Source organism: Blennius ocellaris (genome assembly GCF_963422515.1).
Source record: "Blennius ocellaris genome assembly, chromosome: 22".
Classification (NCBI taxonomy): Eukaryota; Metazoa; Chordata; class Actinopteri; order Blenniiformes; family Blenniidae; genus Blennius; species Blennius ocellaris.
In genome coordinates, this window is record NC_137671.1 from 17,007,995 (window position 1) to 17,035,656 (window position 27,662).

The following is a 27,662-nucleotide window of genomic DNA, read 5'->3' on the forward strand; positions in this document are numbered from 1 at the left end:
CGACCAGCTCCTCAGTCTGGACAAAAGGAACAACCAGGAGCTGCAAAGAAGGACTCCTGAAACATCAACTCCATCTTCTTCTCCTCAGCCTGCAGAACCAGCAACCACAGTTAGCAGGAGGTGCTAACTACAGGAGAAGATACCAGCTTCCCTCCAGCAGGACAACAACTGAACTAGTTAAAGGAAGTGGTAACAACAACTGGGCTTTACCTGAGCTTAGTTAAACCTGATGCTATGATAGAACTGTTTAACTTTTATGAAGATGTGTTGATTCTGTTACAGTGATTGAGTTCTATAGATAATGATATTAGGAGCAGTTATCAACCTGTAAACCAACGTTAGCTCTGCCACAGACACAGGGTCTGCATGCTAATCTGCTTTACTAACTAGTTAACTCACAATCCTACACATATCACATCAAAGACATCATACAGTAACCGAACACCATCTGACGACTCCTGATGTTTTACAAAACAAGTCTCATTCACATCAAGTCATTCTAGAAATGGTCCCTTAGCAGAGACACACAGGAAGACGACGCTAAAGACTAGCTTCCATGTTCCATTGTTCTCCAGCACATGGTGGAGACCCAGGACAGACTTCCTGTACTCTTATAACCTCCATTTGAATGTAGTTTCTTGTGATCCGCCATCTTGTTTTGTAGTTCCATCACACGTCTCACACACACACTCCCTCCACCTCTCTCTCTCTCTTTCTTTCTCCCTCTAGACACACACACACACACACACACACACACACACACACACACACACACACACACACACACACACACACACACACACACACACACACACACACACACACACACACACACACACACACACACACACACACACACACACACACCTACACACACCAAGCTGTATATAGGTAGTTAGGATCTGTGTTTATTTGTTTTCATTGTAAATAAATATAATTTTCTCCCCCTTGAACTGCTACCTTGTCGTGGTGGGGGAGTTTGAGCACCCGAATGACCCTCGGAGCTATGTGGTCGGGGGGCTTGCCCCCCCAGTAGGGTCTCCCAAGGCAAACAGGTCCGAAGTGACGGGTCAGACCAAAAGCAGTTCAACACACCCCTATGAACACACATCAGAGGAGAGAAGTAACGTCGCCCGGTTTGGCGCAGCCGGGGCCACACCCTGGAGCCAGGCCCGGGGTGGAGGCTCGCACGCGAGCGCCTGGTAGCCGGGTTCTTGCCCGCGGGACCCGGCCGGGCTCAGCCCGAAGGGACGACGCGGGCCCCTCCTCCTCATCCTCCTGTGGACCCACCACCTACAGAGGCTGCCGTAGGGGTCGGGTGCATTGTGGGTTGGGGGGCAGTCGACGGCAGGGGCCTCGACGACCCAATCCCCGGACACGGACTCTGGCTTTTGGGACATGGAACGTGACCTCGCTGGGGGGGAAGGAGCCCGAGCTTGTGAGGGAGGCTGAGAGATACCGTCTAGATATAGTCGGGCTCACCTCCACTCACAGCTTGGACTCTGGAACCCAGCTCCTCGACAGGGGCTGGTTACTCCACTTCTCTGGAGTTGCCCGCGGTGTAAGGCGGCGGGCTGGAGTGGGCTTGCTTATTGCCCCGCAGCTCAGCTGCCATGTGTTGGAGTTCACCCCGGTGAACGAGAGGGTTGCGTCCCTACGTCTTCAAGTAGGGGACAGGTCTCTGATTGTTGTCTCGGCCTATGCACCGAACAGCAGCTCAGAGTACCCAACCTTCTTGGAGTCCCTGGGAGGGGTGCTGGATAGTGCTCCAACTGGGGACTCCATTGTTCTCCTGGGGGACTTCAACACCCACGTGGCCAATGACAGTGAGACCTGGAAGGGGGTGATTGGGAGGAACGGCCTCCCCGATCTGAACCCGAGCGGTGTTCTGTTATTGGACTTCTGTGGCAGTCACAGTTTGTCCATAACGAACACCATGTTAGAGCACAGGGGTGTCCATAAGTGCACGTGGCACAAGGACACCCTAGGCCGGAGGTCAATGATAGACTTTGTGGTCATGTCGTATCTGATCTCTGGCCGTGTGTCTTTGACATTTGGGTAAAGAGAGGGGCAGAGCTGTCAACTGATCACCACCTGGTGGTGAGTTGGATGCGCTGGACCGGGAGGAGGCCGGATAGACTCGACAGGCCCAAACGTGTTATGAGGGTCTGCTGGGAACATCTGGCCGAGCCCTCCGTCCGCGCAGTTTTCCACTCCCACCTCCTGGAGAGCTTCTCACAGATCCCGAGGGAGGCTGGAGACATTGAGTCCGAGTGGACCATGTTCTCCACTTCCATTGTCGAAGCTGCTGCTTGGAGCTGTGGCCGCAGGGTCTCTGGCGCCTGTCGTGGCGGCAATCCCCGAACCCGGTGGTGGAAACCGGAAGTAAGGGATGCCGTCAAGCTGAAGCAGGAGTCCTACCGGGCACTGTTAGCTCATTGGACTCCCGAGGCAATCAACAGGTACCGGCAGGCCAAGCGAGCCGCAGCCCGGGCTGTGGTGGAGGCAAAAACTCGGGTCTGGGAGGAGTTCGGAGAGGCCATGGAGGAGGACTTTCGGTCGGCCTCGAGGAAATTCTGGCAAACCGTCCAGTGCCTTAGGCGGGGGAAGCAGTTCTCCACCAACACTGTTTACAGTGGAAGTGGGGAGCTGTTGACCTCAACTGGGGACATTGTTGGGCGGTGGAAGGAATACTTCGAGGACCTCCTCAATCCCACCACCACGTCTTCCATTGAGGAAGCAGAGACTGGGTTCTCAGAGGTGGACTCGTCCATCTCCCAAGCTGAAGTCACCGAGGTTGTTGTGAAGCTCCTCGGTGGCAAGGCACCGGGAGTGGATGAGATTCGCCCAGAGTTCCTTAAGTCTCTGGATGTGCAGGGACTGTCGTGGCTGACTCGTCTCTGCAACATCGCGTGGCGGGTGGGGACAGTACCTCTGGACTGGCAAGAAGGGGGACCGAGGGGTGTGTTCCAACTACAGAGGGATCACACTCCTCAGCCTCCCCGGGAAAGTCTACTCCAGGGTACTGGAGAGGAGGGTCCGGCCGTTAGTCGAACCTCGGATCCAAGAGGAACAATGCGGTTTTCGTCCTGGTCGTGGAACACTGGACCAGCTCTATACTCTTGTTGGGATTTATGGTTGGTAATTAGCATAAATAATTACTGTAAGTAATGGATTACTGAAAGTAATAGATTACTGAAAGTAATTTAGGAAAAATTGGAATTACTAATGAAGTAAACGGTTAGTTACTCATCAGCAACTCCTAGAGTAATTGAGTAATTACTCAAAAGTTAATAAATTATCAAAAATAATTTATTAATAAAAATTATTAATTTGCATAAATTGGTTATTTATCAAATAATAATTAAATCGGGGCACCACCAGCTAAGCTGGAAATAGCTAATACCAAATTTCAGTCTCGTTTGTCAAAAGGGTTATTTAAGTAAAGTTAATATTTCTGTGTAAATAAAACAATATTAAATAACAATGAAGGTGTGAGATTCGAGCACAGACTGTTACAAACCAGTGAATTGTCAACAATAAATACACAATGATAACCAAGAATCGATCAATTCAGTTAAAATGCGTTTAACAAAAAGTATTTATTCAAAAATAATTCATAAATCATTTATTAAAACAACACAATTAAGTAATAAACAATCAAACACGAAGATCTAATCTATTAAACAGCAAACACTATGTACAAAGAAGGAGGGTGTGTGTGTGTGTGTGTGTGTGTGTGTGTGTGTGTGTGTGTGTGTGTGTGTGTGTGTGTGTGTGTGTGTGTGTGTGTGTGTGTGTGTGAGTGTGTGGAAGCCTGAGTGGGGATGTAATGACCACGAACGTCCACCAGGTGGCGGCAGGCGTTGGAGGGTCAGTGTGTGTGGGTGTAATGACCTCGAACGGACACTAGATGGCGGCAGGCATCTGGTTCGAGGCAGTAACCGGAACGACCACTAGGGGCGCGGCGGCGCACGGAGAGAGAATGCAATGACTCGACTTGTCCACCGAGTGGCGGTCTTTCAAGAGATTGCAATCACCAACGCGGCCACCAGAGGCGCTCGGCGCACTCTGTCTGGACGGCGTGACGTCACTGTGCTCGTGCACGGCTCGTGAGCCTGCTTGGAGCGCGCCTGGGGGCTCGTGACCGAGTTTTCCCAGGGACAGTGAACTACACACGGTCACAGAGCGCATGCAGCAGCGCGCAGCTGCACAGTCCCGCGATTGTAACTGTGGAGCTGTACACACCAGTCCAGATATGAGAATATACAGGACTCAGACGGAGAGAGAGAGCGAGAGAGAGAGAGAGAGAGAGAGCGAGAGAGAGAGAGAGGAGGTTCGCGTGGATGTAAATCCAACGCGCAGACACAGATGGGTTGGAAACAGGGATCGGCGTCCCTGACTTCAACACAATAATAAAAATACAGCAATATTACAGTCACGTTATTCTCATTGCCTGCCCAGACTCTAAGCCTTACTCAGTTTGATGAGGGTGAACGTGCTGCCGGCGGCCGGGAAAGTGCGTTGATTTCCCGGCTGGAGCTTGTTTTTCTCTCTGGCGTCCCAGGTAAACAAGCTAAAATGGTCTGTGGACAGGGAAAAGTCCACAGGATGATCCGAGGAGGATCAAGCGCTTCTTTTGAGGAGGGGGGAGAAGAAGCGGCTTCAGGTCTGCATGCGGGAGGACGGTGCGCTGGCAGCTGCACACTCGGACTCCGGTGAAGAAGGAAAAAAAGGAAAAAGGGAAAAGTAGACGTAGTTCCACGGTGGTTGTCGGCTCGTCCGGCCGGGTGTGGAACTCCGGGCCCGGTCAGCGGGCACACGTGGCACTTCGTCTCCGTGCGAAACGGATGCGTCCGTCTTTACGCAGGTTTCAACATTGGAGAGAAAGAAATCACCCCCGCGGGGGTATTTTATACCTTTTGGCTGGTGTCGGGTTTCCAGCCGGCTCTGGGTCATGTGGACCAATCCTGACGGAGGGCCCGACCTGGACCTTCCAGCTGGTGAGGGAGCTCTCAGGCTCCCCCTGCCGTTGGGCTCTAGTATTGCACCTTGGAGGGGGGGTGATCCGGGGGGTGATCCGGGATCAATGGCGAACTTTTTTCATTCTGACAATGTGATCTCTTTGTTCTCAAAACGTGGTCCCCCCTCCCCCTTCCATGAGGTTGAGTGGCCCCCAACACCCGCTTGACCAACGCTTGTGTTTTCTTATGGGCCCTGTGCACAAACAAAACCAAAAATAAAGCAGTTGCACATAAACGCTAGAAATGGCAGCGAATTGTAGATGAATTTAAAGTAAAAAGACAATCCAACTGCTCCTTAATGTCAATGCATTATAGGCTCTAATTTCTCATTATTTACGTTACCTGTTGTAATTCAGTTGTGATCCTGCTTCTGGACGAAGGTATGGAGTGAGAAGCCAAGGTTTGCACAGGTAACCACTGTCCCCTAACAGGTGGCAGCCAGTTGGACCGTACCGTTCTTCAAAGAGCGTCTCAGTTCTCAGACAGCATCCGGGAGTCGTGTGTTGAGCCGGGCCATTTGGCACGACGTCCACAATCATATAGTTTACATTAAAAACAATCAGTGTGTTGATGCTGTGGCAGTGTTTACATAAACAGCCTCATCTTGTGATGGTGCCGTTATGCAGATGTGACACTAACAACACCTGGTAAACCCACTATGTCCATGAATGACCCTTTGTTTGCCTGCAACGAGTGACCATCCAGTGGGAAGTGAATTAAAGTTATCACTCATGATTGATGACCAAAGGGCTCGTCCGGGAATTGAACCCGGGACCTCTCGCACCCTAAGCGAGAATCATACTCCTAGACCAACGAGCCAATATGTTCAAGAAGCTAAAGGACTCCAGTGATTGTCATAAAGCTGCAGGTTTGGATCATTTCCACACTTCAAGTCAGGACCAGCTTGGAGTTTGTATGTTCTCCTTGTCTGTGCCTGGGTTTTCTCCAGGTGCTCCACTTTTCCTGAAAACCTCAAAACATATATTTCAGGCTCATTGGTGACTTAGTTCTTGAATCTCAAAATATCAAAGAAACACATCTTAAACCAAAGTTGTGTTGAAGTTGATTGACAACTTGTGTCTGAAATGGAGGAAGCAAGTGTTCTTGTGGGTAATATGGGACTAAGAGCTCTTTAAGATACGATGGATCCTGGTTGTTAAGAGCTTTAGAGGTTAAAGAAGGATTTTAAATTCTATTGTAGATTGAACAGGAAGCCAATGAAGAGAAGCTTGAATAGATGAAGAAAGAGACTCAATGTCCTTTGTAAAAGATGAGATATGACTTCAACATGAGACACAGTGACAGCCTGTAATGACACAGCTGATCAATTAGTAGGATTAATAATGGAAACAGAGACAGAAGGCAGAACAGAGAGAGTGTGGATTACACTGAGCTGTGCAGCACTAGTTGGGTGAGGACGAGGTGAGGACTGCTGTTCTCCTCCACAGAGAGAAGCTGCTGGTAGCTCACTCTCTATGCTCCTCTGGAGGTGAGGACTGATGTTCTCCTCCACAGAGAGAAGCTGCTGGTAGCTCCCAACCTGCAGGTAGCAGTGCATCACAAACACACTTCCACCGCAGTATTAAATTAGAGCAGAAGAAGTAGACTTCTTCTCTGTGACACCAGCAGGTGATCCTGCAGTGGAGAGCGGATCATCAACTATTGTTTCAAATTAAAGGTTCCCTCTGTTGAAGTGTGACACTGAAGCTAATTGACGTCTATGAGTCACATCTTGTGTTTTCAGTGTGGATGTGCAGCTTGATGCTTTTTGTGTCTTTATAACCAAGTCTTCAGTCTTCCTCCTCTTCAGCTCCGGTCAATCAATCATTCAATCAACATTATTTATATAGCACTTTTTATACAACAAAGTAATACAAAGTGCTTAACAAGATTTAAAAACAGTGCAAAGGTAAAATAGATATTTAAAAAGCAAATGAACACACACAAATGCAGAGACACACACCATAAATGAAGACATGACTGGTGATATGAAGACATGGCAGGGCACCGAGGACTAAGTTGAGGAGGCCCCGCACTGTTGGCGACGACGAATTACAAAAGGGACCTGCCGTTGGCCAGGCCTTGGGCCCAGCCGTTGGCGAGGTCCCTAATAATAATTAGAAACATTCGAAAATCAATATAGAATTTTGCCAGCAGGTAGGTAAGTGCGGGGCCTCCGAAGGAGCCCCAGGCCCAGCCGTTGGCGAGGTCCCTAATAAAATAGTGTGGAAGTGGTGGAAGCAGACAGACGGCGAGTGGAGTGGAGATTCTTTATTTCTCCACACAGACTGAAGCTGTCAGGCCAAACATTCCAACAGGTGAAGCTCCACCCCCTCTTACTTCACCACACCTCCTCACTCTGCCTACGTCACCTGGCCCCGCCCCCTTCTAAAGTGAGCCCTTCTTCCCAGTGCGACCACGACACAATGTTGGTTTCAGTGTGATTCAGTGAAGCTTCAGGGAGCCGCTACAGAGGAGCTGAAGAGCCACATGTTGAACAGCCCTGTAATGAGAGAAAACTCTTCCTCCAAATAAACTTTATATTAAAGCTCCACCTTCACTTTACAGTTCACATTGACGTCATGAAACAGGTTTCAACAGTGTTTCTCGGGAATGTCCTGCTCTGGGTGTGTCAGAGGAGGAAGCGTCACTTTGTGGTTGTCAGACATGAGAGACGGACTGAGAGGGACGAAGAGCAGCTTCTTCTCTCCACAACTTTCCTCACACATGGAAAAGTGTCTGTAAGAAGAAGGGAAGACAGTTCAGGTGAGAATCTGGCAGCTCTTTAGAAGCTTCCACAACGGAGAGAAAGACTTTCTCACTTCTCTTTTCCTCTTTCATTCACACCATCACAAACCACTCACAGCTGCTTTCTTCTTCTTCACCTGTTGGACAAACATTTCAACCTCCATTAACTCCTTTCTTCACCTCTTTTCTTCTCCATGGAAACTCTTTCAACATTCAGCAGTGGGCAAGGCTTCAGCCCTCCTTCACTCTGATTGGCTCAGGTTTGTGTTAGTCTAAAAAATTCAAATTAACACACACACACATGCACGATTCAATCATCTCATTATTTATCATCCAGACGCTTCATTTTTCTCTGAAACCTCCAACTGACATTAATCATAGTACTTGTTCTATTTTCCACGTTTCTATATTTTCTTCTCTCACGTTATTTCCTCTGTTTGTTTATTATGTATTCTCTTGTTGTTTTCCTTTCTCTGTTTTGTCTCGGCTGTCGCTCTCTGATCTCACTCTACTGTGTGTGTGTGTGTGTGTGTGTGTGTGTGTGTGTGTGTGTGTGTGTGTGTGTGTGTGTGTGTGTGTGTGTGTGTGTGTGTGTGTGTGTGTGTGTGTGTGTGTGTGTGTGTGTGTGTGTGTGTGCGTGTGTGGACCAGGTTGGTGTGTGTCTCTCTGACTCAACATGAGTGACGTGGATGAAGAAGACACACCAGAGTGTGTGGACAGGTAAGAGACGTCACACACTCCTGCAGGCACTCAAAGAGCAAACAGAAGAATCGACACTCAATGTAAACTCCATAGAAATATGAACAGTGTTCAAAGTGGCTCTGCTGTATTGACTCGTCTCAAGGCTCAGTGGTTTCAATGATCCAAAGTGAGCTGAAGTGATTCCAACAGGCAGCAGAAAAACAGCTGCAGTAAAGAAGACGAGGTGCAGAGACATTCCACCGTCACCATGATCAGTCCCAATGTGATCATGAAAGACACAAGGACAAGCAGTGGACAGAACCAACTCTAGAACATCATGTGTTGTCTTTCAGGGCAGAGTTTAGAACTCCTCTTCACCTGATCCCAGGTCAGAGCAGTGTCACCTTCCCAACAGGGCTTTAAAGGAACTGGAAGTCTCCAGATGACCCTGAAGTCAAAACATCCCACATCACTAACTTACACTTTGCTCCACAAATATTAGTCCAGAGACACACTTCTTCTCATTTTATGAGCACAATAAATAGAAATTAAACACTCCAGATGGAGGTGAAGTTCAGGCTTCAGCTTTAATTCAGTGGCTTCAAGTCAAACATCACATAACAATGTGAGCAACTAAAGTCTTTTTAAACACAATCCCTTCATGTCAGGGGCTCAAAAGTCACTGAACAACTGAAATAAGAGAAAATCCAACATTCATCTCTCACACTTGTTGAAAAGCCTTTGCAGGCAATGACGGTGTGAAAGTGTGAAGTCATGACGTCACCAGGCGCTCGCTGGGTTTCCTCTATTTTAATGCTCTTCAGGCTTCACTGCAGCTCCTTTCACTGGATGTTGCTTTGTGGGCCTTTCTAACCCACGTTTCATGTGGAACAGGTGAAGTTCAGGCTCTGTTGGTCTTGTGGCGAGTGGAGTAAAGCCAGCCTATGGCTGGCCCCACGGTCGGCCCACAGTGTTGCACACCAGGTGTTTAGTTAGGATGGAAGTAGCTTTCGGGTGGAAGGTGATCAGCTGTTGGGAGTGTGAAGAGCGGAGCGGAAAAGCAAAGGAGGCTGCCTGCGATCAAGTGATCAATTGAACTGTTGAGCTTGCACGCAAGGTCACTCACCAAGTGAAACTGAAGACGACTGCTGGTACACGGACGTTTGGTGCAGACGCTGCATGTTGTGTTTTGAGTGCACTCGGAAATATGGACTTCTTCCAACGTGCTCTTTCACTTTAGGTGTGGGCAGTGGCAGATTCGGCCTAAATGGTTTATTTATCTCACCGTGTTATTGTTATTTGGGTAAATAAAGCTGCTACGTGTAAGTGTATATATGATATGAGTAATGTATTATTAAAGAAAACTGTAATTATTGTGGTAAATTATACTTCATCCACAAAAATTTACTTTAAAGAATGTTATGTATATTTTTATTACATCAAAGATCATAATGATATTTTATACTGCTTAATGAATTAAATACCCGCATGATTATTTGGGCTAAATGATTAATTTGGACATGGTTGATAACTTGATTCAAATAGTTTGTACTTTAATGTAAATGTATTTCATATATTGAGTACTTGTTGAATTGACTATAATTGTGATGTCATATTTCTGTAACTTTGTTTGATTGAAGTGTTTATTGTATTTCATCTTGTACTGGTGTTTGTTTGTTTAATGTTTTTCACATGCATAAAATAAATGCGGGAAAGAAACTAAGAGCCTCATCATTTGGGGTTGAATCCCAGCAGAAAATCTTCAGGAGTGTGAGAAGCGTGCACACACAATGCCAGGACGAAACAATTGGATTGGGATCTGGTGACTGACTGGGCCTTTCAGGAATATTCCTCTTCTTTATTCTAGATTCAACTCCTGGCTTGATGTGGCTGCTTGTCCTCCTCACATTAGAAGAGAGTAAGGGGACGGTGTTTTGTGACGGATGGGGGCAGTGTGAGGTGACGGGTTGGGAAGAAATTAGAAAGTGACGGATCATCGCTGGTTGAAATGTTTGACATGTGAACTGTTGACGTGTTTGAAGTAATAAAGAGAATCCACTTGACTCCTCTTCACCCAGTGTGTGTGTGTGTGTGTGTGTGTGTGTGTGTGTGTGTGTGTGTGTGTAGAGGTCAGAAGCTCAGACACACAGCAGGGTCTTCAGTATCCAGCAGGTTGTCTATGAAGAGTGACCGGTCCAGGGATGAAGCACCAGACTTCAGTGGTGAACGTGGACCTTCAGACACAAAGTAAGAAACTCTTTGTTTCCCTTTATTTCCTCAAAACCAGAGTGAGAGAAGTTGTGCTCACTCTAACATTCACTTCCAGTATTTTAGTACAAGAGTACAAAGTGCAAACTTAGCAGCAGTGTGATCTTACACTCTTTCAAAAGTCCTATTTTCATCATGAATATTGTAGGGATTTCTTACCTCATAAGGGTCACTAGGAACCATTTATGTTGTGTTTGGCTATCGATAAATAATGATCAACGATAGTTATTAATTATGTTTTTTAAAATGTAATCTGATCTGTATCAGATTACCTCTGGAGCATCACCTGTCTTAACAGAAAATGATAGCCAATTCAGTTCTATCAGTCTCATTGTCAGGGTTAGTGGAACTCAATTGCATGACAGACAAGAAGCTCAGTTCAAAAGTGTTTATTATCAAAACCATGGCAGAAGCGAAGTCAGGCAGTCCAAGGTCAAAACCAGCCCAGGCGATAGAAAAGGAAATCCAGGAGGAGAAGTCGGGCAGGCAGGAAGTCAAAAACACAAAGACAACACGAGTAAATATGGTGGGTACAAATTGTGTGAGAACGCAGACGAACTGGCAACTAGAGCTACCAGAGAGGAACTAAATACACACACTAATGACAATTAAAAATAGCTGTGACCAGGAGGAGGAAGCAGGAGAGCACAGGGGCGGAGCTAAGGGGAACACAGGAGGGGAGGAGTGAACACTCTCAGGAAGGGAGGGGTGAGTGAGAGCAGGATCATGACACTATATCATAAGATATACTAAACAGTTAATCAGGAATTTGAATTAATAGTTAAATTTCTTACAATTACCAGAATTAACAGTAAAGCTTGAAGGATTTTGGAGTTCTTGACACAGAAGAGGTTGACATTTCATTCACCTTTGTGTGTGTGTGTGTGTGTGTGTGTGTGTGTGTGTGTGTGTGTGTGTGTGTGTGTGTGTGTGTGTGTGTGTGTGTGTGTGTGGAGAGAGAGAGAGAGAGAGATGAAAGGAGTGTGTGTGAGACGTGTGATGGAACTACAAAACAAGATCATGGGTCACAAGAAACTACATTACTAATGAAGGTTATCAGAGAGCAGAAAGTCTGTCCTGGTTCTCGAACATGAGCTGGAGAACAATGGAACATGGAAGCTAGTCTTTAACATCTGCTTCCTGTGTGTCTCTGCTAAAGGACCATTTCTAGAATGACTTGATGTGAATGAGACTTGTTTTGTAAAACATCAGGAGTCGTCAGATGGTGTTCAGTTACGGTGTGATGTTGTCTTTGATGTGATATGTGTAGGATTGTGAGTTAACGAGTTAGTAAAGCAAAGATTAGCATGCAGACCCTGTGTCTGTGGCAGAGCTAACGTTGGTTTACAAGTTGATAACTGCTCCTAAGATCATTATCTATAGAACTCAATCACTGTAACAGAATCAACACATCTTCATAAAGTTAAACAAGTTGAATCGACTAAAATGACATTGAATTGAATTGATTCGAATTGAATTGAATTGAATTATATCGAATCGAACTGAATCAAATCAAATCAAATTAATTTGAACCAGTCCAGGGGTGTGATGGACAATCTGATGGATGTTAGTCTGTAGAGGAGGATGGAGATGGTGACACAGGCTGCACTCGTATTCAAGGAGGAGGAGGAGGAGGAGGAGGAGGAGGAAGAGGAGGAGGAGGAGGAGGAAGAGGAGGGTAAAAGTCCAGAGTCAGCTGCAGTCAGGTGGTTGTTGTTGATTCTGATGACAGTTTGTGTTTCTGAGCTTCATTGAGGGAAACCAGACTGGAACTGTTCATACACATTATTGTGGGAAAAGTCAGTCAAGTTCAGATGCGACTACTTTTCCAGGAACTTTGAAACAAATGGCAGAATGGAAAACTGCATCAAGGCTTTTGAAGTTATTTTAGAAAATATATTTCTATGTTTAAATCCTGAATACTTTTCCAGAAAGAAACAACACATTAAAGTTCTTTTGTTGCAAACAGGAAATGAAATGAAAATAATCAAGTGTGATCTTTTGATGATGGAATATAACATTTTGACTGTGTGCGTGTGTGTGTGTGTGTGTGTGTGTGTGTGTGTGTGTGTGTGTGTGTAGAGGTCAGAAGCTCAGACACACAGCAGGGTCTTCAGTATCCAGCAGGTTGTCTATGAAGAGTGACCGGTCCAAAGATATTCCACTAGTCTTCAGTGGTGAACCTGGACCTTCAGACACAAAGTAAGAAACTCTTTGTTTACTTTTATTTCCTCAAAACCAGAGTGAGAGAAGTTGTGCTCACTCTAACATTCACTTCCAGTATTTTAGTACAAGAGTACAAAGTGCAAGCTTAGCAGCAAAGTGTGATCTTACGCTCTTTCAAAAGTCATATTTTCATCATGAATTTGCTTGTTTCAAAGTTTGAAGACAAGATTTTAGTGGATGTTGGAATGAGTAGAAGTTCCAGAGTTGGAGGCTGAAGCTCTGGACCTCCTGATGTTCATCCAGGCTGGAGTTCAGTGAGGCTGAGGGAGGAGGTCAGAGAAGTACTGTGGACGTTAGTGAGAGGTGAAGGAGGAGGGTGAGGTACAGAGGAGATCAATGATGTATGGAGGGACGAGCTTCAGGATTAATTTGAATGTGTGGAAAATAATTGTGAAGTGAAGGTGTTGAATGGAAGTCAGTGGAGGTTTTGGAGAAGCAGTGTCATGTGAAGGATGGAAGGTGTTCTGATGATGGTTCCTACTGAAGAATTTGACACCAGAAGGAGTTTATAGGGGATTTGAGAGGAAGACCAGAGAGTACAAAGCAGATGGAGGGAACCAGTAACCAGGGCGTGGACCAGTGTGGAGATGCTGCTGGGTGGGAGGGAGGAGCAACGGTGGTTGATGTTAGCAGGGTGGAGATATGCTGACTCAGTGATTCTATTGATGCGGCTTTGAAATAACAGAGTGCTGTCGAGGAAGACACCCAGACTCTTCACCCTGACTGGAGGGAAACAGAGGCACTGTCAATGAGGGTGGAGAAACTAGGAGCTTTAATGGATCTGAATCATATGAGGAGAACCTCTTTATCACCGCTGAGCTTGATCAATTTGAAGAACTAGGATTTGACGTCCTGTCGATCATCACTGATGGAGGTGGGTGGAGGGTGGAGTTCGTTTGGTGGAGACGTAGAGTTGAGTGTCGTCTGCATAGCAAAGAAACTTCATGATGTATTTATGAGAGATATGGACAAGTGGAGGAGATGGACAATGAAGAAGGTGGGACCAAGTACAGAGCCCTGAGGAACACCAAAGGAGAGAGGGATGGGTGGGATATCAAAGATTTCAACTGAATGACTTTCAACTTTAAAGTTCCTATACCTGAATCCACATGGAAAAATATCCAGTTTCAGTTGTTGATGTTCATCTCACATATGTTGTTAATACATTTCTGGATATAATTCATCATGACACTCACACAAACACATAATTCCAGCATGTACATTTTAAGGAACATACCAGTTGGTTGACCAATGTTGATTAACCATCAGTTTCACAACAGTAAAGAATATTCTCGTGGCTTGAATCTTCTTTTTCTGAGAAAGTCTGTCCTTTTATTTTGTGCTGAATCAGTCCAATGCTGATCATTTTGCTTGAACCTCTGCGACATCATCTTTGATATCCCAGAAACCCAGATTTCCCAAGATGGCATCAGTTAGGAAATATAAACTCAGTTTCATGGACACAAATACTGGTTTGTACAAACAACAACGTTGGTGTGATCGATTTGGGAAACTGCAGGTTGGAAAAGAGTGCAAATGAGTGTTGATGGTCTTGTTTTGGTGTTTTTGTGTTGATTCTCTCTGACGAAGGGATGTTTTATGAGAAGTAGATGTTAAAGATGTTTTCAGGTAGAGGAACTTTGAATGTGCAGCAGGAAGTGCTGATGAGGGCTGAGAATCAGTGTTTGTGTCAGGATTCATCATCACACCACACAGCAGCTTTAACTAACATGTCAACATGTTTCTGCAGCGTGAGCCAGCAGAGCTCCCAGGTTCTCCGTGGTGGCTCCGCCCCTCAGCAGCAAACACATCTGGACTCCATATTTATGGTGAGAACAAGTGTCCATTCAACACTTTACTGTCACATCATGAGACAGAAGAAGCTGTTGTGACTTCCAGCTGAAACATGAAACAGACACTCAGCTTATTAGATCCATTCAGGTCCAAAGTGAAACAGTCCAACCTTCATCCAGCTTCCAGTCTTCACTGATGCTTGAAGCTGTTTCTGCTGGAGATCCCACATGAAGTGTGATTTGGCTTCACATGTTGTCCATCCTGCTCTCTGCACTGGATTTACACTCACATCTCAATCTGGCTTCAGTTTCAGCTCAAAGTCAACTCCACATGTTTCTCTGTTCCAGCTGCTGGAGGACAACATGGTGACTTTCATGAAGAAGGAGCTGAAGAAGATGCAGAAGCTCCTGAGTCCAGATTACCCAGCATGCTCAGGGAGTGAGAGGGAGGATGAGGATGAAGAGCAGAGGAGCAGCAGAGAGTCATTTCTGAGGATCACACTGGACTTCCTGAGGAGGATGAAGCAGGAGGAGCTGGCTGAGCGTCTGTGGAGCAGTAAGAGGATTTGATCTCATTTCACAGGATGGAGATGAAACCTGAAATGTTCTCAGCTGGAGCAGAAAGCAGTCAGAAACAGAGTCTATCCAGAGAACAGAGGTCATTTCCAGGTCAGATACAGAAAGTGTGAAACAGGCAGGAAGTCCAAAACAAGCAGCAGAGTCCAAAAGCAGAGACGAGGAGACACAAAGAGAGTTCCTGAACTCTGCTGTTCATGTGATGCAAACATGTGCATCAGACCAGAGGCTGTTTGGTCTCCACTGAGGAGCTGATGGAGCTGATGGAGGAGAAACATCTCCACTAACACACTGTCATCTTCACATTCAATGTCAAACACACTCAACTCATTCATGGTTTCTTCTTTTCAGGAACTGCTGCTGGAGTCTGCCAACAGAAGGTGAAATGTGCCCTGAAGAAGAGGTTCCAGGTTGTGTTTGAGGGGGTCTCTAAAGCAGGAGAGTCCACCCTCCTGAAGCAGATCTATACAGAGCTCCACATCACAGAGGGAGGGACTGCAGAGGTCAATGAGGAACATGAGGTCAGACAGATTGAAGCAGCATCCAGGAGAGCAGACAGAGCAGAAACCAGCATCAGACCAGGAGACCTCTTTAAAGCCTCACCTGGAAGATCTCCACCAATCAGAACAGTGCTGACAAAGGGAGTGGCTGGCATTGGGAAAACAGTCCTGACACACAAGTTCACTGTGGACTGGGCTGAAGACCAGAGCAACCAGGACGTCCACTTCACTTTTCCATTCACCTTCAGAGAGCTGAATGTGCTGAAGAACAGGAAGTTCAGCTTGGTCGGACTTGTTCATCACTTCTTCACTCAAACCAAAGAAGCAGGACTCTGCAGCTTTGAAGACCTCCAGGTGGTCTTCATCTTTGACGGTCTGGATGAGTGTCGCCTCCCTCTGGACTTCCAGCACACTGAGATCCTGACTGATGTGACAGAGTCCACCTCAGTGGATGTGCTGCTGACAAACCTCATCAGGGGGAACCTGCTTCCCTCTGCTCGCCTCTGGATCACCACACGACCTGCAGCAGCCAATCACATCCCTCCTGACTGTGTCGGCATGGTGACGGAGGTGCGAGGGTTCACTGACCCACAGAAGGAGGAGTACTTCAGGAGGAGGTTCAGAGAGGAGCAGCAGGCCAGCAGGATCATCTCCCACATCAAGACCTCACGAAGCCTCCACATCATGTGCCACATCCCAGTCTTCTGCTGGATCACTGCTACAGTTCTGGAGGAGGTGTTGAAGAGCAGAGAGGGAGGAGAGCTGCCAAAGACCATGACTGAGATGTACATCCACCACCTGGTGGTCCAGGCCAAAGTCAAGAAGGTCAAGTATGATGGAGGAACTGCCACAGATCTACACTGGAGTCCAGAGAGCAGGGAGATGATGGAGTCTCTGGGAAAACTGGCTTTTGAGGAGCTGCAGAAAGGAAACCTGATCTTCTATGAACCCGACCTGACAGAGTGTGGCATCGATCTCAGAGCAGCCTCAGTGTACTCAGGAATGTTCACACAGGTCTTTAAAGAGGAGCAAGGCCTGTACCAGGACAAGGTCTTCTGCTTCATCCATCTGAGCCTTCAGGAGTTTCTAGCTGCTCTTCATGTCCATCAGACCTTCATCAAGTCTGGAATCAACCTCCTGGTGAAGAAACAACAAACCTCCCGGTGGTCAAAAGTGTTGGAGGAGGAAGTTAATCTCCAGCATCTCCATCAGAGAGCAGTGGACGAGGCCTTGAAGAGTCCAAATGGACACCTGGACTTGTTCCTCCGCTTCCTCCTGGGTCTTTCACTGCAGACCAATCAGAGTCTCCTCCGAGGTCTGCTGACACAGACAGGAAGTAGCTCACAGACCAATCAGGAAACAGTGCAGTACATCAAGGAGAAGCTGAGTGAGAGTGTGTCTGCAGAGAGAAGCATCAATCTGTTCCACTGTCTGAATGAACTGAACGATGGTTCTCTGGTGGAGGAGATCCAACAGTCCCTGAGATCAGGACGTCTCTCCACTGGTGGACTGTCTCCTGCTCAGTGGTCAGCTCTGGTCTTCATCTTACTGTCATCAGAAGAAGATCTGAAGGAGTTTGACCTGAAGAAATACTGTGCTTCAGAGGAGACTCTTCTGAAGCTGCTGCCAGTGGTCAAAGCCTCCAACAGAGCTGTGTACGTGGTTCAGGAACAAAGATGTAGAACTGAGTCCATGACAAACATTGACCTGGTTCTCATTGTTGGTTCTTCTTCAGGTTGAGCAGATGTGGTCTGTCAGAGAGAAGCTGTGGAGCTCTGTCCTCAGTCCTCAGCTGTCAGTCCTCCAGTCTGACACATCTGGACCTGAGTGACAACGACCTGCAGGATTCAGGAGTGAAGCAGCTGTGTGCTGGCCTGGAGAGTCCTCACTGTAAACTGGAAGATCTCAGGTTCTGACATCATTGATCATTAATATCCACCACTCTCTGTTCTCCTGCTCACATCTCTAGAACATCAGTAGAACATGCCAGTAGAACACTGCAGCCTCTAGATAGTTTCTCCTCTATTAATCAGGAAGTAAAACAACAAGTCAAGTTTCCAGGGTAAGTTCAGGTGTAGAGCAGCAGCTTTACTTCCTCCACTCACTGTGTTTGTGATTGTTAATGTCACAGGGTTCTGCCTCAGACTCTGACACCGACACAACTGTCACACGACTCTTTTGAAAAGTAATTTAGTTACTTTACTAATTACCTTTTAGTGATTATTTTTAATAGTAACTCAGTTAGATTACAAATAACTTTTTATTTTCTTTCCCCCACCGTCTAAAAATAAAAAGGACAACTGCTTTTTCTAAAAACTCAGTTCTGATCACTGCCTGGCCTCCTGCTGATACATATTTAACCTTTTACCTTCATTCTCTCTTCTATTTATATCTGACTCACTTTTATTATCACATGTTCACTATTAATGCTATTTATTTACCGGTGATGTAGTTGTAGTCTGTTGTTGCACTATTTATATATTTATATATTTATATATTTGCACTATTTGACCTTTTAATTATCCCCGTCGGGGACAAATAAAGTCTTTCATTGATTGATTGAAAAAGAAAAAAAATATGCAACAATAATTCAACACCTCTTCAGTTGTGTTACTGTTGCAATAATATAGTTTACTGATGGCATTTCTTGGTTCCAATTCTTTTGTGTCACCTGAACGCACCGTTAGAGTGACTTGGTCTGTCCTCTCTGTGTCTCATTACAGTCTTTCTGCATGTCAACTCTCTGACTGTGAAGTGATCTCCTCGGCTCTGAAGTCTGACTCCTCCCATCTCAAACATCTGGACCTGAGTCACAACCCCCTGAAGGAATCATCAGTGAAGTTTCTGTGTGCTGGACTAGAGAGTCCAAACTGTAACCTGGAGACTCTGAGGTCAGTTCACTGTCTGGAGGGAGAATCTATTAAGTCAAACCACTGAGAGGAGTTGAGGAGGATCCAGATGTTGGAGGACAGAGGAGGACTGAGCTCTGCAGCATGTTAGTGATCAGCATGTTTCTCCTCATTCTTTCTGCTGCTTTCTCTTTATTCAGGTTGATTGACTGCAGGTTGTCAGAGATCAGCTGTTCTTCTGTGGCCTCAGCCCTGAAATCCAATCCTTCCCTCCTGAAACATCTGAAACATCTGTGCCTGGGTTGGAACCAGCTGCAGGATTCGGGAGTTGAGCAGCTGTGTGGTTTTCTGGAGAGTCCACTCTGTAGTCTGGAGACTCTGAGGTCAGACTCCATGTTTGAGTTTGTGTGCAGTGAAAGTTGTGTTCCACTAAAGGTCAGACATCAGGCTGATATGAGATGATCCACACTGAGGATCTCCAGGAGAAACTGAGAATTCTTGGTTGAAGCTTTGTAGAAGAATAAAGTGCTGCAGTGGACATTTCACTGGCTGGCAGGCTGATCTCTCCTGGATGAAGAGTCACTGATCTCCCAGCTGGAGCTCCAAACTCTCATTAACTCTGCCATTATTGATTTTCCCTGATGTGCACAGAGAAGATGGTGGTTGGCGAGCCCCGGGGGTGTGTACAGAAACAGTTGAAAACAGCCCAGCAAAACATTCTGGTGATGGCTCACCAGGAAGAGACAAAAGCAAACACCCCTTTAAAAAAAATGTTCACGCCTTCAAATAAATTGTAGGTGCAGTACGTACAGGACTCCGCCTGGCGGCTCCACTGCCTTCAATCACTATGCGTCCTCTGCTGGCCTTTGAGAATAACACATTATTACTGTTGCCTGAAAAGTCCAACTCTGTCTGAACCTTTTATACTCTATGTGAGACACAGTAAGATAAAATATATCTATAGCAGTGTCTAGTTTTAATCACATTGAACTTATTTAATTCATTGTTTTCACCCTGAACTGTAATTTAGCCCTATTAACATCTTTTAAATACACTTTAAATTGCTGCACTGTTTTGTCCTCCTTTACACAAACTGGACTTGTTGTCTTGATGTCCAGTAAGCTTGGCTGTTGACTTGTCCTCCCACTGGACACTGCTTCTGTTTGCTGTCACATCAATTCAGCTCCAGAAGAACAAAGATCACATCAGTGACAATAATAAGCTCCTTCTTCTTTCACTTCCTCGGAGCTCCAACCTTCTTAAGAAGAAGAAATGAACAACAAGGATCAGTGTGATCAGTCTCTTCTGAATATGATCAGCTGCTCATTTCAGCTCATGTAGCAGCCCAGCTCTCTAAAGCCCCGTTTGCACCGCACAAAAAGTGCGGGGATAGACCGGTTTAGTCCGTTACGCTTTGCGTTTACACCGCAGGTATGCAGAAACAACCATTCCAAAGGCGGTCGCTTTTACGCTAGCCTTCCGTCAGGGTACCCAGGACAATGGAACGGGTCTGAGTTTGAGGAGCTGTCTCCTGATTAGTCAGTGATTTACTACACGTCCTCAATATTTTAATATGTGGCCTGGATGAATCCTCTGCTGTCAGCTTGGTCAGCTTTGAACTGGTTATTTGTTTTTCCTTTTCTTTTCTTTGCTGCTCAACTTTTGTGTTGGTCATGGGGCTTGGGACTTTGCATCACGTTGGAGCTTTCTGTTTGCAGCATAGCCTCAGCCGTGGGTGCGCCGCGCGCCGTGGGTCTGTGGTTTCTATTCAAACGCGATGCAGAGGTGGTCAGCGTTCTGTTCAACCGTGGTCAGCGCCGCTGCATCGCTGCGCCTACAGGGACGGACCGTGGACGCGATGCAAAGAGACGCTCGGAGCTCGGAGCATCTCTGCTCAAAGCAGCCACTCTGCTCAAACGCAGAGTGGCTGCTCCTGCGTTTGAGCAGAAAGCTAAAGGCTCCCGTGCAGCACAGTGCACAAAAAAACAATCCACTCAATAACTTCAACCTTTTACCTTTATAAAAACCTCTGAAGCCTTTTTTCTACTGTGGAATTACAGTCACTTAAATTCACAGGACTTACAGTCGTGCTGCCAGAGACTTCAGATGTCCTTTTGTCCACTAATTCATCAATCTTCCATTGAAACTCATCAAAAGTCCAAAGCAGCTCTTCTGCCACTTGCTCTGACTTCCAGGGGCAATAAAATCCATCTCCAATAGAACTGATCTCTTTTTTCACCTTTACCCCTCCGACTCTGCTCTCTGTGGTCTGCAGGTGCACAGCATTAACCCCGCCCCCTTTTGGCTTCAGGCTGACCAATCACAACAACTGACTATATCTGACACTAATACCAACCAATGAAAATGACAGAACACATGATTTGCACATTGTTATGTTGTATATTTGTTGTTTAACTATTTATTTTTTACCATCAGCTACATTCAGATTTACAAACAAAGTTAGAAGATAGGTGGAGCTCAGCATGCATCCGCCTCGTGCTACCGGAGACTTCAGACGTCCTTTTCTCTCTTTATTCAGGTTGTTTAACTGCAGGTTGTCAGAGATCAGCTGTTCTTCTGTGGCCTCAGCTCTGAAGTCCAACCCCTCCCTCCTGAAACATCTGGACCTGAGTGGGAACCAGCTGCAGGATTCTGGAGTTGAGCAGCTGTGTGGTTTTCTGGAGAGTCCACTCTGTAGTCTGGAAACTCTGAGGTCAGTTGACTGTCTGTTTGTCTTGTAGAAGGAGGAATGTTTGTGATGTGAGACTCTGGTCCTGCAGTGAGAGATGGACTGAGCTCAGCAGCTTCTTACTGATGTGTGTGGACATGAGGAGGAGTGTGAAGGTTGTGCTGACATGAGGATGATGAGGGTGATGATGAAGATCCACAACAACAGAACAGCTCATTGATCAGGACTCAGTAATGAGGAGCTGATCATTTCTCCATCAACACATCTGATTGGTTCTCCTCATTCATTCTGCTGCTTTCTCTCTTTATTCAGGTTGAAGGACTGCAGGTTGTCAGAGATCAGCTGTTCTTCTGTGGCCTCAGCTCTGAAGTCCAACCCCTCCCTCCTGAAACATCTGAAACATCTGGACCTGAGTATGAACCAGCTGCAGGATTCGGGAGTTGAGCAGCTGTGTGGTTTTCTGGAGAGTCCACTCTGTAGTCTGCAGACTCTGAGGTCAGACTCCATGTTTGAGTTTGTGTGCAGTGAAAGTTGTGTTCCACTAAAGGTCAGACATCAGGCTGATATGAGATGATCCACACTGAGGATCTCCATGAGAAACTGAGACTTTAGTCCTGTGACTGTGGCAGAGCCGTGTGGAGCTCCACATTTCAAAGCTGGGTAGAAGAACAAGGTGCTGCACTGGATAATTCACTGTCCACCAGGGCTGCAACTAATAATCATTACAGTAATCGATTAAACGGTCCATTATTTTTTGATTAATTGATGAATCGGTTAAAAAAACAAAAACATTTCAAATTGTAGGACCAGTTGATATTGAACGAACCAAACATCAAATATGTTATGGTTATTCTAAAGCATAGAACTGAACCAATACAAAAAGGTATTCAATATATATTCATATATACACATGTATATAAGATGTATACAAGATAATTATTAAATAAGATTTACTTTACTTCAGGGACCACATACAGTCCAGTTTCATCATGAGTGGACCAGACTGGTAAAATATTGCTATAATAACCTTTAAATTTACTCTTCAAAGTTTTTCTTTGTTGTGGTCACAGTGTCTGCTCAGACTGCTGCCTCCGCGACCCGGCCCCGGATAAAGTGGTAGCCAATGGATGGATGGATGGATGGTCACAGTGTATGGAATGGAATTGTATTTTTACAAGATGAAACAGTTAATACTGAAAATGACTACAATGCCAACATAAAGTCCGTTTTAATGAAATACTGTGGTCCATCCATCCATCCATCCATCCATCCATTGTCTGCCGCTTATCCGGGGCCGGGTCGCGGAGAAAACAGTCTGAGCCGAGTTGTCCAGACTTCCCTCACCCCAGACACTTCCTCCAGCTCTTCCGGTGGCACTCCAAGGCGTTCCCAGGCCATAGAGAGACATAGTCCCTCCAGCGTGTCCTGGGTCTGCCCCGAGGCCTCCTACCGGAGGGACATGCCCGGAACACCTCCCTGGGGAGGCGTCCGGGGGGCATCCGAAACAGATGCCCGAGCCACCTCAGCTGGCTCCGTTGATGTGGAGGAGCAGCGGCTCTACTCTGAGCTCCTCCCTGGTGGCTGAGCTCCTCCCCCTATCTCTAAGGGTGACTGAGCTCCTCACCCTATCTCTAAGGGTGACTGAGCTCCTCACCCTATCTCTAAGAGTGACTGAGCTCCTCACCCTATCTCTAAGGGTGACTGAGCTCCTCACCCTATCTCTAAGGGTGACTGAGCTCCTCACCCTATCTCTAAGGGTACGCCCAGCCACCCTACAGAGGAAGCTCATTTCAGCCGCTTGTATCCGGGATCTCGTTCTTTCGGTCATGACCCATAGTTCATGACCGTAGGTGAGGGTAGGAACGAAGATCGACCGGTAAATCGAGAGCTTCGCTTTTTGGCTCAGCTCCTTCTTCACCACGACGGACCGATACAACGTCTGCATAACTGCAGACGCTGCACCGATCCGCCTATCGATGTCACGCTCATCTTTCCCCCACTCGTGAACAAGACCCCAAGATACTTGAACTCCTCCACCTGGGACAAGGGCACTCCACTGACCTGGAGGGGGCAAGCCACCTTTTTCCGGTCGAGAACCATGGCCTCGGATTTAGAGGTGCTGATCTTCATCCCAGCTGCTTCACACTCGGCTGCGAACCGTGTCAGTGCACGCTGAAGGTCCAGGCTTGATGGGGCCAACAGAACCACATCATCCGCAAATAGCAGAGATGAGATCCTGTGGTCCCCAAACTGGACCCCCTCCAGCCCCCGGCTGTGCCTAGAAATTCTGTCCATTTAGGTAATGAACAGAACCGGTGATAAAGGACACCCCTGCCAGAGGCCAACGTGCACTGGGAACAGGTCCGACTTACTGCCGGCAATGCGAACCAGACTCCTACTCCGGGAATACAAGGACCGAACAGCCATCAACAAGGGACCCCGGACTCCATACTCCCGGAGCACCCCCCACAGGACATCTCAGGGGACGCGGTCGAACGCCTTCTCAAGATCCACAAAACACATGTGGACTGGTTGGGCGAACTCCCATGAACCCTCAAGCACCTGGTGGAGGGTATAGAGCTGGTCCAGTGTTCCACGACCAGGACGAAAACCGCATTATTCCTCTTGGATCCGAGGTTCGACTAACGGCCGGACCCTCCTCTCCAGTACCCTGGAATAGACTTTCCCGGGGAGGCTGAGGAGTGTGATCCCTCTGTAGTTGGAACACACCCTCCGATCCCCCTTCTTGAAGAGGGGGATCACCGCCCCGGTCTGCCAGTCCAGAGGTACTGTCCTTGCCCGCCACGCAATGTTGCAGAGACGAGTCAGCCACGACAGTCCCTGCACATCCAGAGACTTAAGGAACTCCGGGCGAATCTCATCCACTCCCGGTGCCTTGCCACCGAGGAGCTTAGCAACAACCTCGGTGACTTCAGCTTGGGCAATGGACGAGTCCACCTCTGAGAACCCAGCCTCTGCTTCCTCAATGGAAGACGTGGTGGTGGGATCGAGGAGGTCCTCGAAGTATTCCTTCCACCGCCCAACGATATCCCCAGTTGAGGTCAACAGCTCCCCACTTCCACTGTAAACAGTGTTGGTGGAGAACTGCTTCCCCCGCCTAAGGCGCCGGATGGTTTGCCAGAATTTCCTCGAGGCCGACCAAAAGTCCTACTCCATGGCCTCTCCGAACTCCTCCCAGACCCGAGTTTTTGCCTCCACCACAGCCCGGGCTGCGGCCCGCTTGGCCTGCCGGTACCTGTCGATTGCCTCGGGAGTCCTATGAGCTAACAGTGCCCGGTAGGACTCCTTCTTCAGCTTGACGGCATCCCTTACTTCTGGTTTAAAAACTGTGGTGCAAAATACAAAGAAATGTCAAAACAAAGTTTGTATAAATCCTATATAAGCACCTTGCTTGGTGGGACCAGATTGGAGCTTCTTACGGTCGTTGTAAAGGGAAAGTGAAACTAAAGGAGAGGAGCTTCACAGAGCAGCACCGTGCTGCAGAGAGGCGGCTATCAATCACATCTCTAAACTCATCTTCTGACACCACAACGTCTGAATATTCTAATCATCTGGTCCAGACCAAGTGTTTTGGTCTTTAGTGTCTCTCAGCTTGAAATGTCCCATGAAAACCTGTCCGTTGTCCTGGTTCAGCAGGTTGTCCTCATGAAGGTGTGTTAACAGTTAAATATGTGTGGGTGCACAGTGATGTGTGGCCCAGTACATGAAAATAGTTGATAACTCTTTTAATAATCGCATTTTATTGAGTTTATGGATTAATTGTTGCAGCTTACTGTCAACCTCTGACAGGCTCCATGTTCACCTTCAGCTTTCAAAGCAGGATGATCCTCCTGATGAAGAGTCTGCAGATATTTTTACAATAAACTTTATATCAAACTAAAGAACCCAACAAACACCTTTAATAATGAAAAACTATCCACTCAATACCTTCAACCTTTTACTTTTATAAAACCTCTAAACCCTTTTTTCTACTGTGGAATAACAGTCACTTAAATTCACAGGACTTACAGTCGTGCTGCCAGAGATTTCAGACGTCCTTTTGTCCACTAATTCATCAATCTTCCAGTGAAACTCATCAAAAGTGTGTGTGTCCTGGTCCAGATGTTGGAGGACAGAGGTGGACTGAGCTCTGCAGTTAGTGATCAGCATGTTGATGAGACTCTTCTCCTCCTGGTCCTTCAGCTGTTTGGACTTTACATTTCTAAACTCTTCCAGTCTGAACCTTCTTCACTCTCAATGACTTCAACATCACACTTTGTCCTCTAATCTCACTTCTTGCTCTCTTTATTCAGGTTGGAGGACTGCAGGTTGTCAAAGATCAGCTGTTCTTCTGTGGCCTCAGCTCTGAAGTCCAACCCCTCCCCCCTGAAACATCTGAAACATCTGGACCTGAGTAGGAACCAGCTGCAGGATTCAGGAGTTGAGCAGCTGTGTGGTTTTCTGGAGAGTCCACTCTGTAGTCTGGAGACTCTAGAGTAAGACTCAATGTTTGAGTTTGTTTGTAGTGAAAGTTGTGTTCCACTAAAGGTCAGACATCAGGCTGATATGAGATTATCCACACTGAAGATCTCCATGAGAAACTGAGACTTCTTCTCTGTGCCTCTGCCTCGCGTTAGAACAGAAACCACAGACCCGTGGCTCTCACGGCCGGCGCACGCGTGGCGCCCCGTGGGTCTGTGGTTTCTGTTCAAACGTGAGGCAGAGGCAGTCAGCGTTCTGTTCAACCGCGGTCAGTGCCACTGCATCACGGGGACGGACCGTGGACGCAATGCATAGAAGCTCGGAGCCTCCGTGTTCCGGCGCGGAGCTGCAGGAGCGCGATCAGCGCCGGAGTGGAGTGGCTGCTCCTGCGTTTGAGCAGAAGGCTCAAGTCTCCCATGTCGCCAGCCGGGGCGCACTCGGGTGTGGGACAAGTCACCAGAGGCTCTCTCAGAACAAACACGGAAGTTGCGGCTGCAGCTCTGCGGCTGCAAAAAATAACAGTTAACTAAACAACAAGTGCAAAGTGGAGGATGTAAACAACAGAGGATTCATAAGATCATGATCTGCAGCCAAGCTGAGACTACTGTTATAACATCACATATCTGTGGAGCTCTTAAGCCCCGCCCACTTTTTAAGCTCCTCTCAGCGGTGGAAACGAGTACCGGAGCCGAGCTCTGGTTTTGCTTTGCTGTACCGCTCCGTACCGCTCCATTCCGTCCCCACATTTTTGCGCGGTGGAAACGGGGCTTTGAAGGCTGGGGTGGTTGGGTTGGTTAGCAGCTAGTTACCACCAAGGTTTACCAGTAGGGGGTGACACTCAAATGACCCTTCTTATTATAAAAATCACGAGAAATATTCACACAGTTGCTTAACGGAGCTTTAAAAAGCAAACAAATATTTATTTACAGTAAATCACACACTACAAATTAAAGGCTTTTCGTAAATGAACTGTGGAGTTAAACAACTATTTTTAGAATTAACTTTACAACTAAACAACCCAACAAATACTTAATAATAATGAAAAACAATCCACTCAATACCTTCAAACTTTTACCTTTATGAAAATGTCTAAACCATTTTTTCTACTGTGGAATAACAGTCACTTAAATTCACAGGACTTACGACTGTAAGTCAATAGAACTGATCTCTTTTTTCACCTTTACTCCTCCCACTCTCTTCTCGGTGGTCTGCAGATGCACAGCATTAACTCCTTTTTTATCTTCTGTCTAACCAATCACAACAACACTGTGTGTGTGTGTGTGTGTGTGTGTGTGTGTGTGTGTGTGTGTGTGTGTGTGTGTGTGTGTGTGTGTGTGTGTGTGTGTGTGTGTGTGTGTGTGTGTGTGTGTGTGTGTGTGTGTGTGTGTGTGTGTGTGTCTCCTGGTCCAGATGTTGGAGGACAGAGGTGGACTGAGCTCTGCAGCATGTTAGTGATCAGCATGTTGATGAGACTCTTCTCCTCCTGCTCCTTCAGCTGTTTGGACTTTACTTTTCTAAACTCTTCCAGTCTGAACCTTCTTCACTCTCAATGACTTCAACATCATACTTTGTCCTCTAATCTCACTTCTTTCTCTCTTTATTCAGGTTGATTAACTGCAGTTTGTCAGAGATCAGCTGTTCTTCTGTGGCCTCAGCTCTGAAGTCCAACCCCTCCCTCCTGAAACATCTGAAACATCTGGACCTGAGTTGGAACCAGCTGCAGGATTCGGGAGTTGAGCAGCTGTGTGGTTTTCTGGAGAGTCCACTCTGTAATCTGCAGACTCTGAGGTCAGACTCCATGTTTGAGTTTGTGTGCAGTGAAAGTT

General features: G+C 46.8%; 2 protein-coding genes across 13 annotated transcripts in view; both read left to right on the plus strand.

Annotated features, from left to right (window-relative positions):
- Positions 1-12,819: 12,819 nt before the first annotated feature.
- LOC308146589 (protein NLRC3-like) overlaps positions 12,820-27,662 on the plus strand; it is an 18,182-nt gene continuing 3,339 nt past the window's right edge. For 3 of the 12 annotated variants that reach the window (XM_080518477.1, XM_080518482.1, XM_080518481.1), the window contains exons 1-11: positions 12,820-12,923; positions 14,698-14,776; positions 15,089-15,296; positions 15,668-17,471; positions 17,552-17,725; positions 18,540-18,707; positions 18,866-19,048; positions 21,205-21,378; positions 21,667-21,849; positions 25,668-25,850; positions 27,442-27,624. In XM_080518477.1, the coding sequence (XP_080374603.1) occupies positions 12,856-12,923; positions 14,698-14,776; positions 15,089-15,296; positions 15,668-17,471; positions 17,552-17,725; positions 18,540-18,707; positions 18,866-19,048; positions 21,205-21,378; positions 21,667-21,849; positions 25,668-25,850; positions 27,442-27,624 (3,407 nt within the window). In that variant the 5' untranslated portion in view covers positions 12,820-12,855. The remainder of the gene's footprint in view (positions 12,924-14,697; positions 14,777-15,088; positions 15,297-15,667; positions 17,472-17,551; positions 17,726-18,539; positions 18,708-18,865; positions 19,049-21,204; positions 21,379-21,666; positions 21,850-25,667; positions 25,851-27,441; positions 27,625-27,662) is intronic. The other 9 variants (XM_080518487.1, XM_080518486.1, XM_080518484.1 and 6 more) reach the window with 9 other exon arrangements.
- The window catches only part of mpped1 (metallophosphoesterase domain containing 1), a gene marked incomplete at both ends in the record, with an annotated part of 407,823 nt that continues 407,291 nt past the window's right edge, over positions 27,131-27,662 (plus strand). The window contains one exon of the mRNA XM_080518493.1: positions 27,131-27,152. The remainder of the gene's footprint in view (positions 27,153-27,662) is intronic.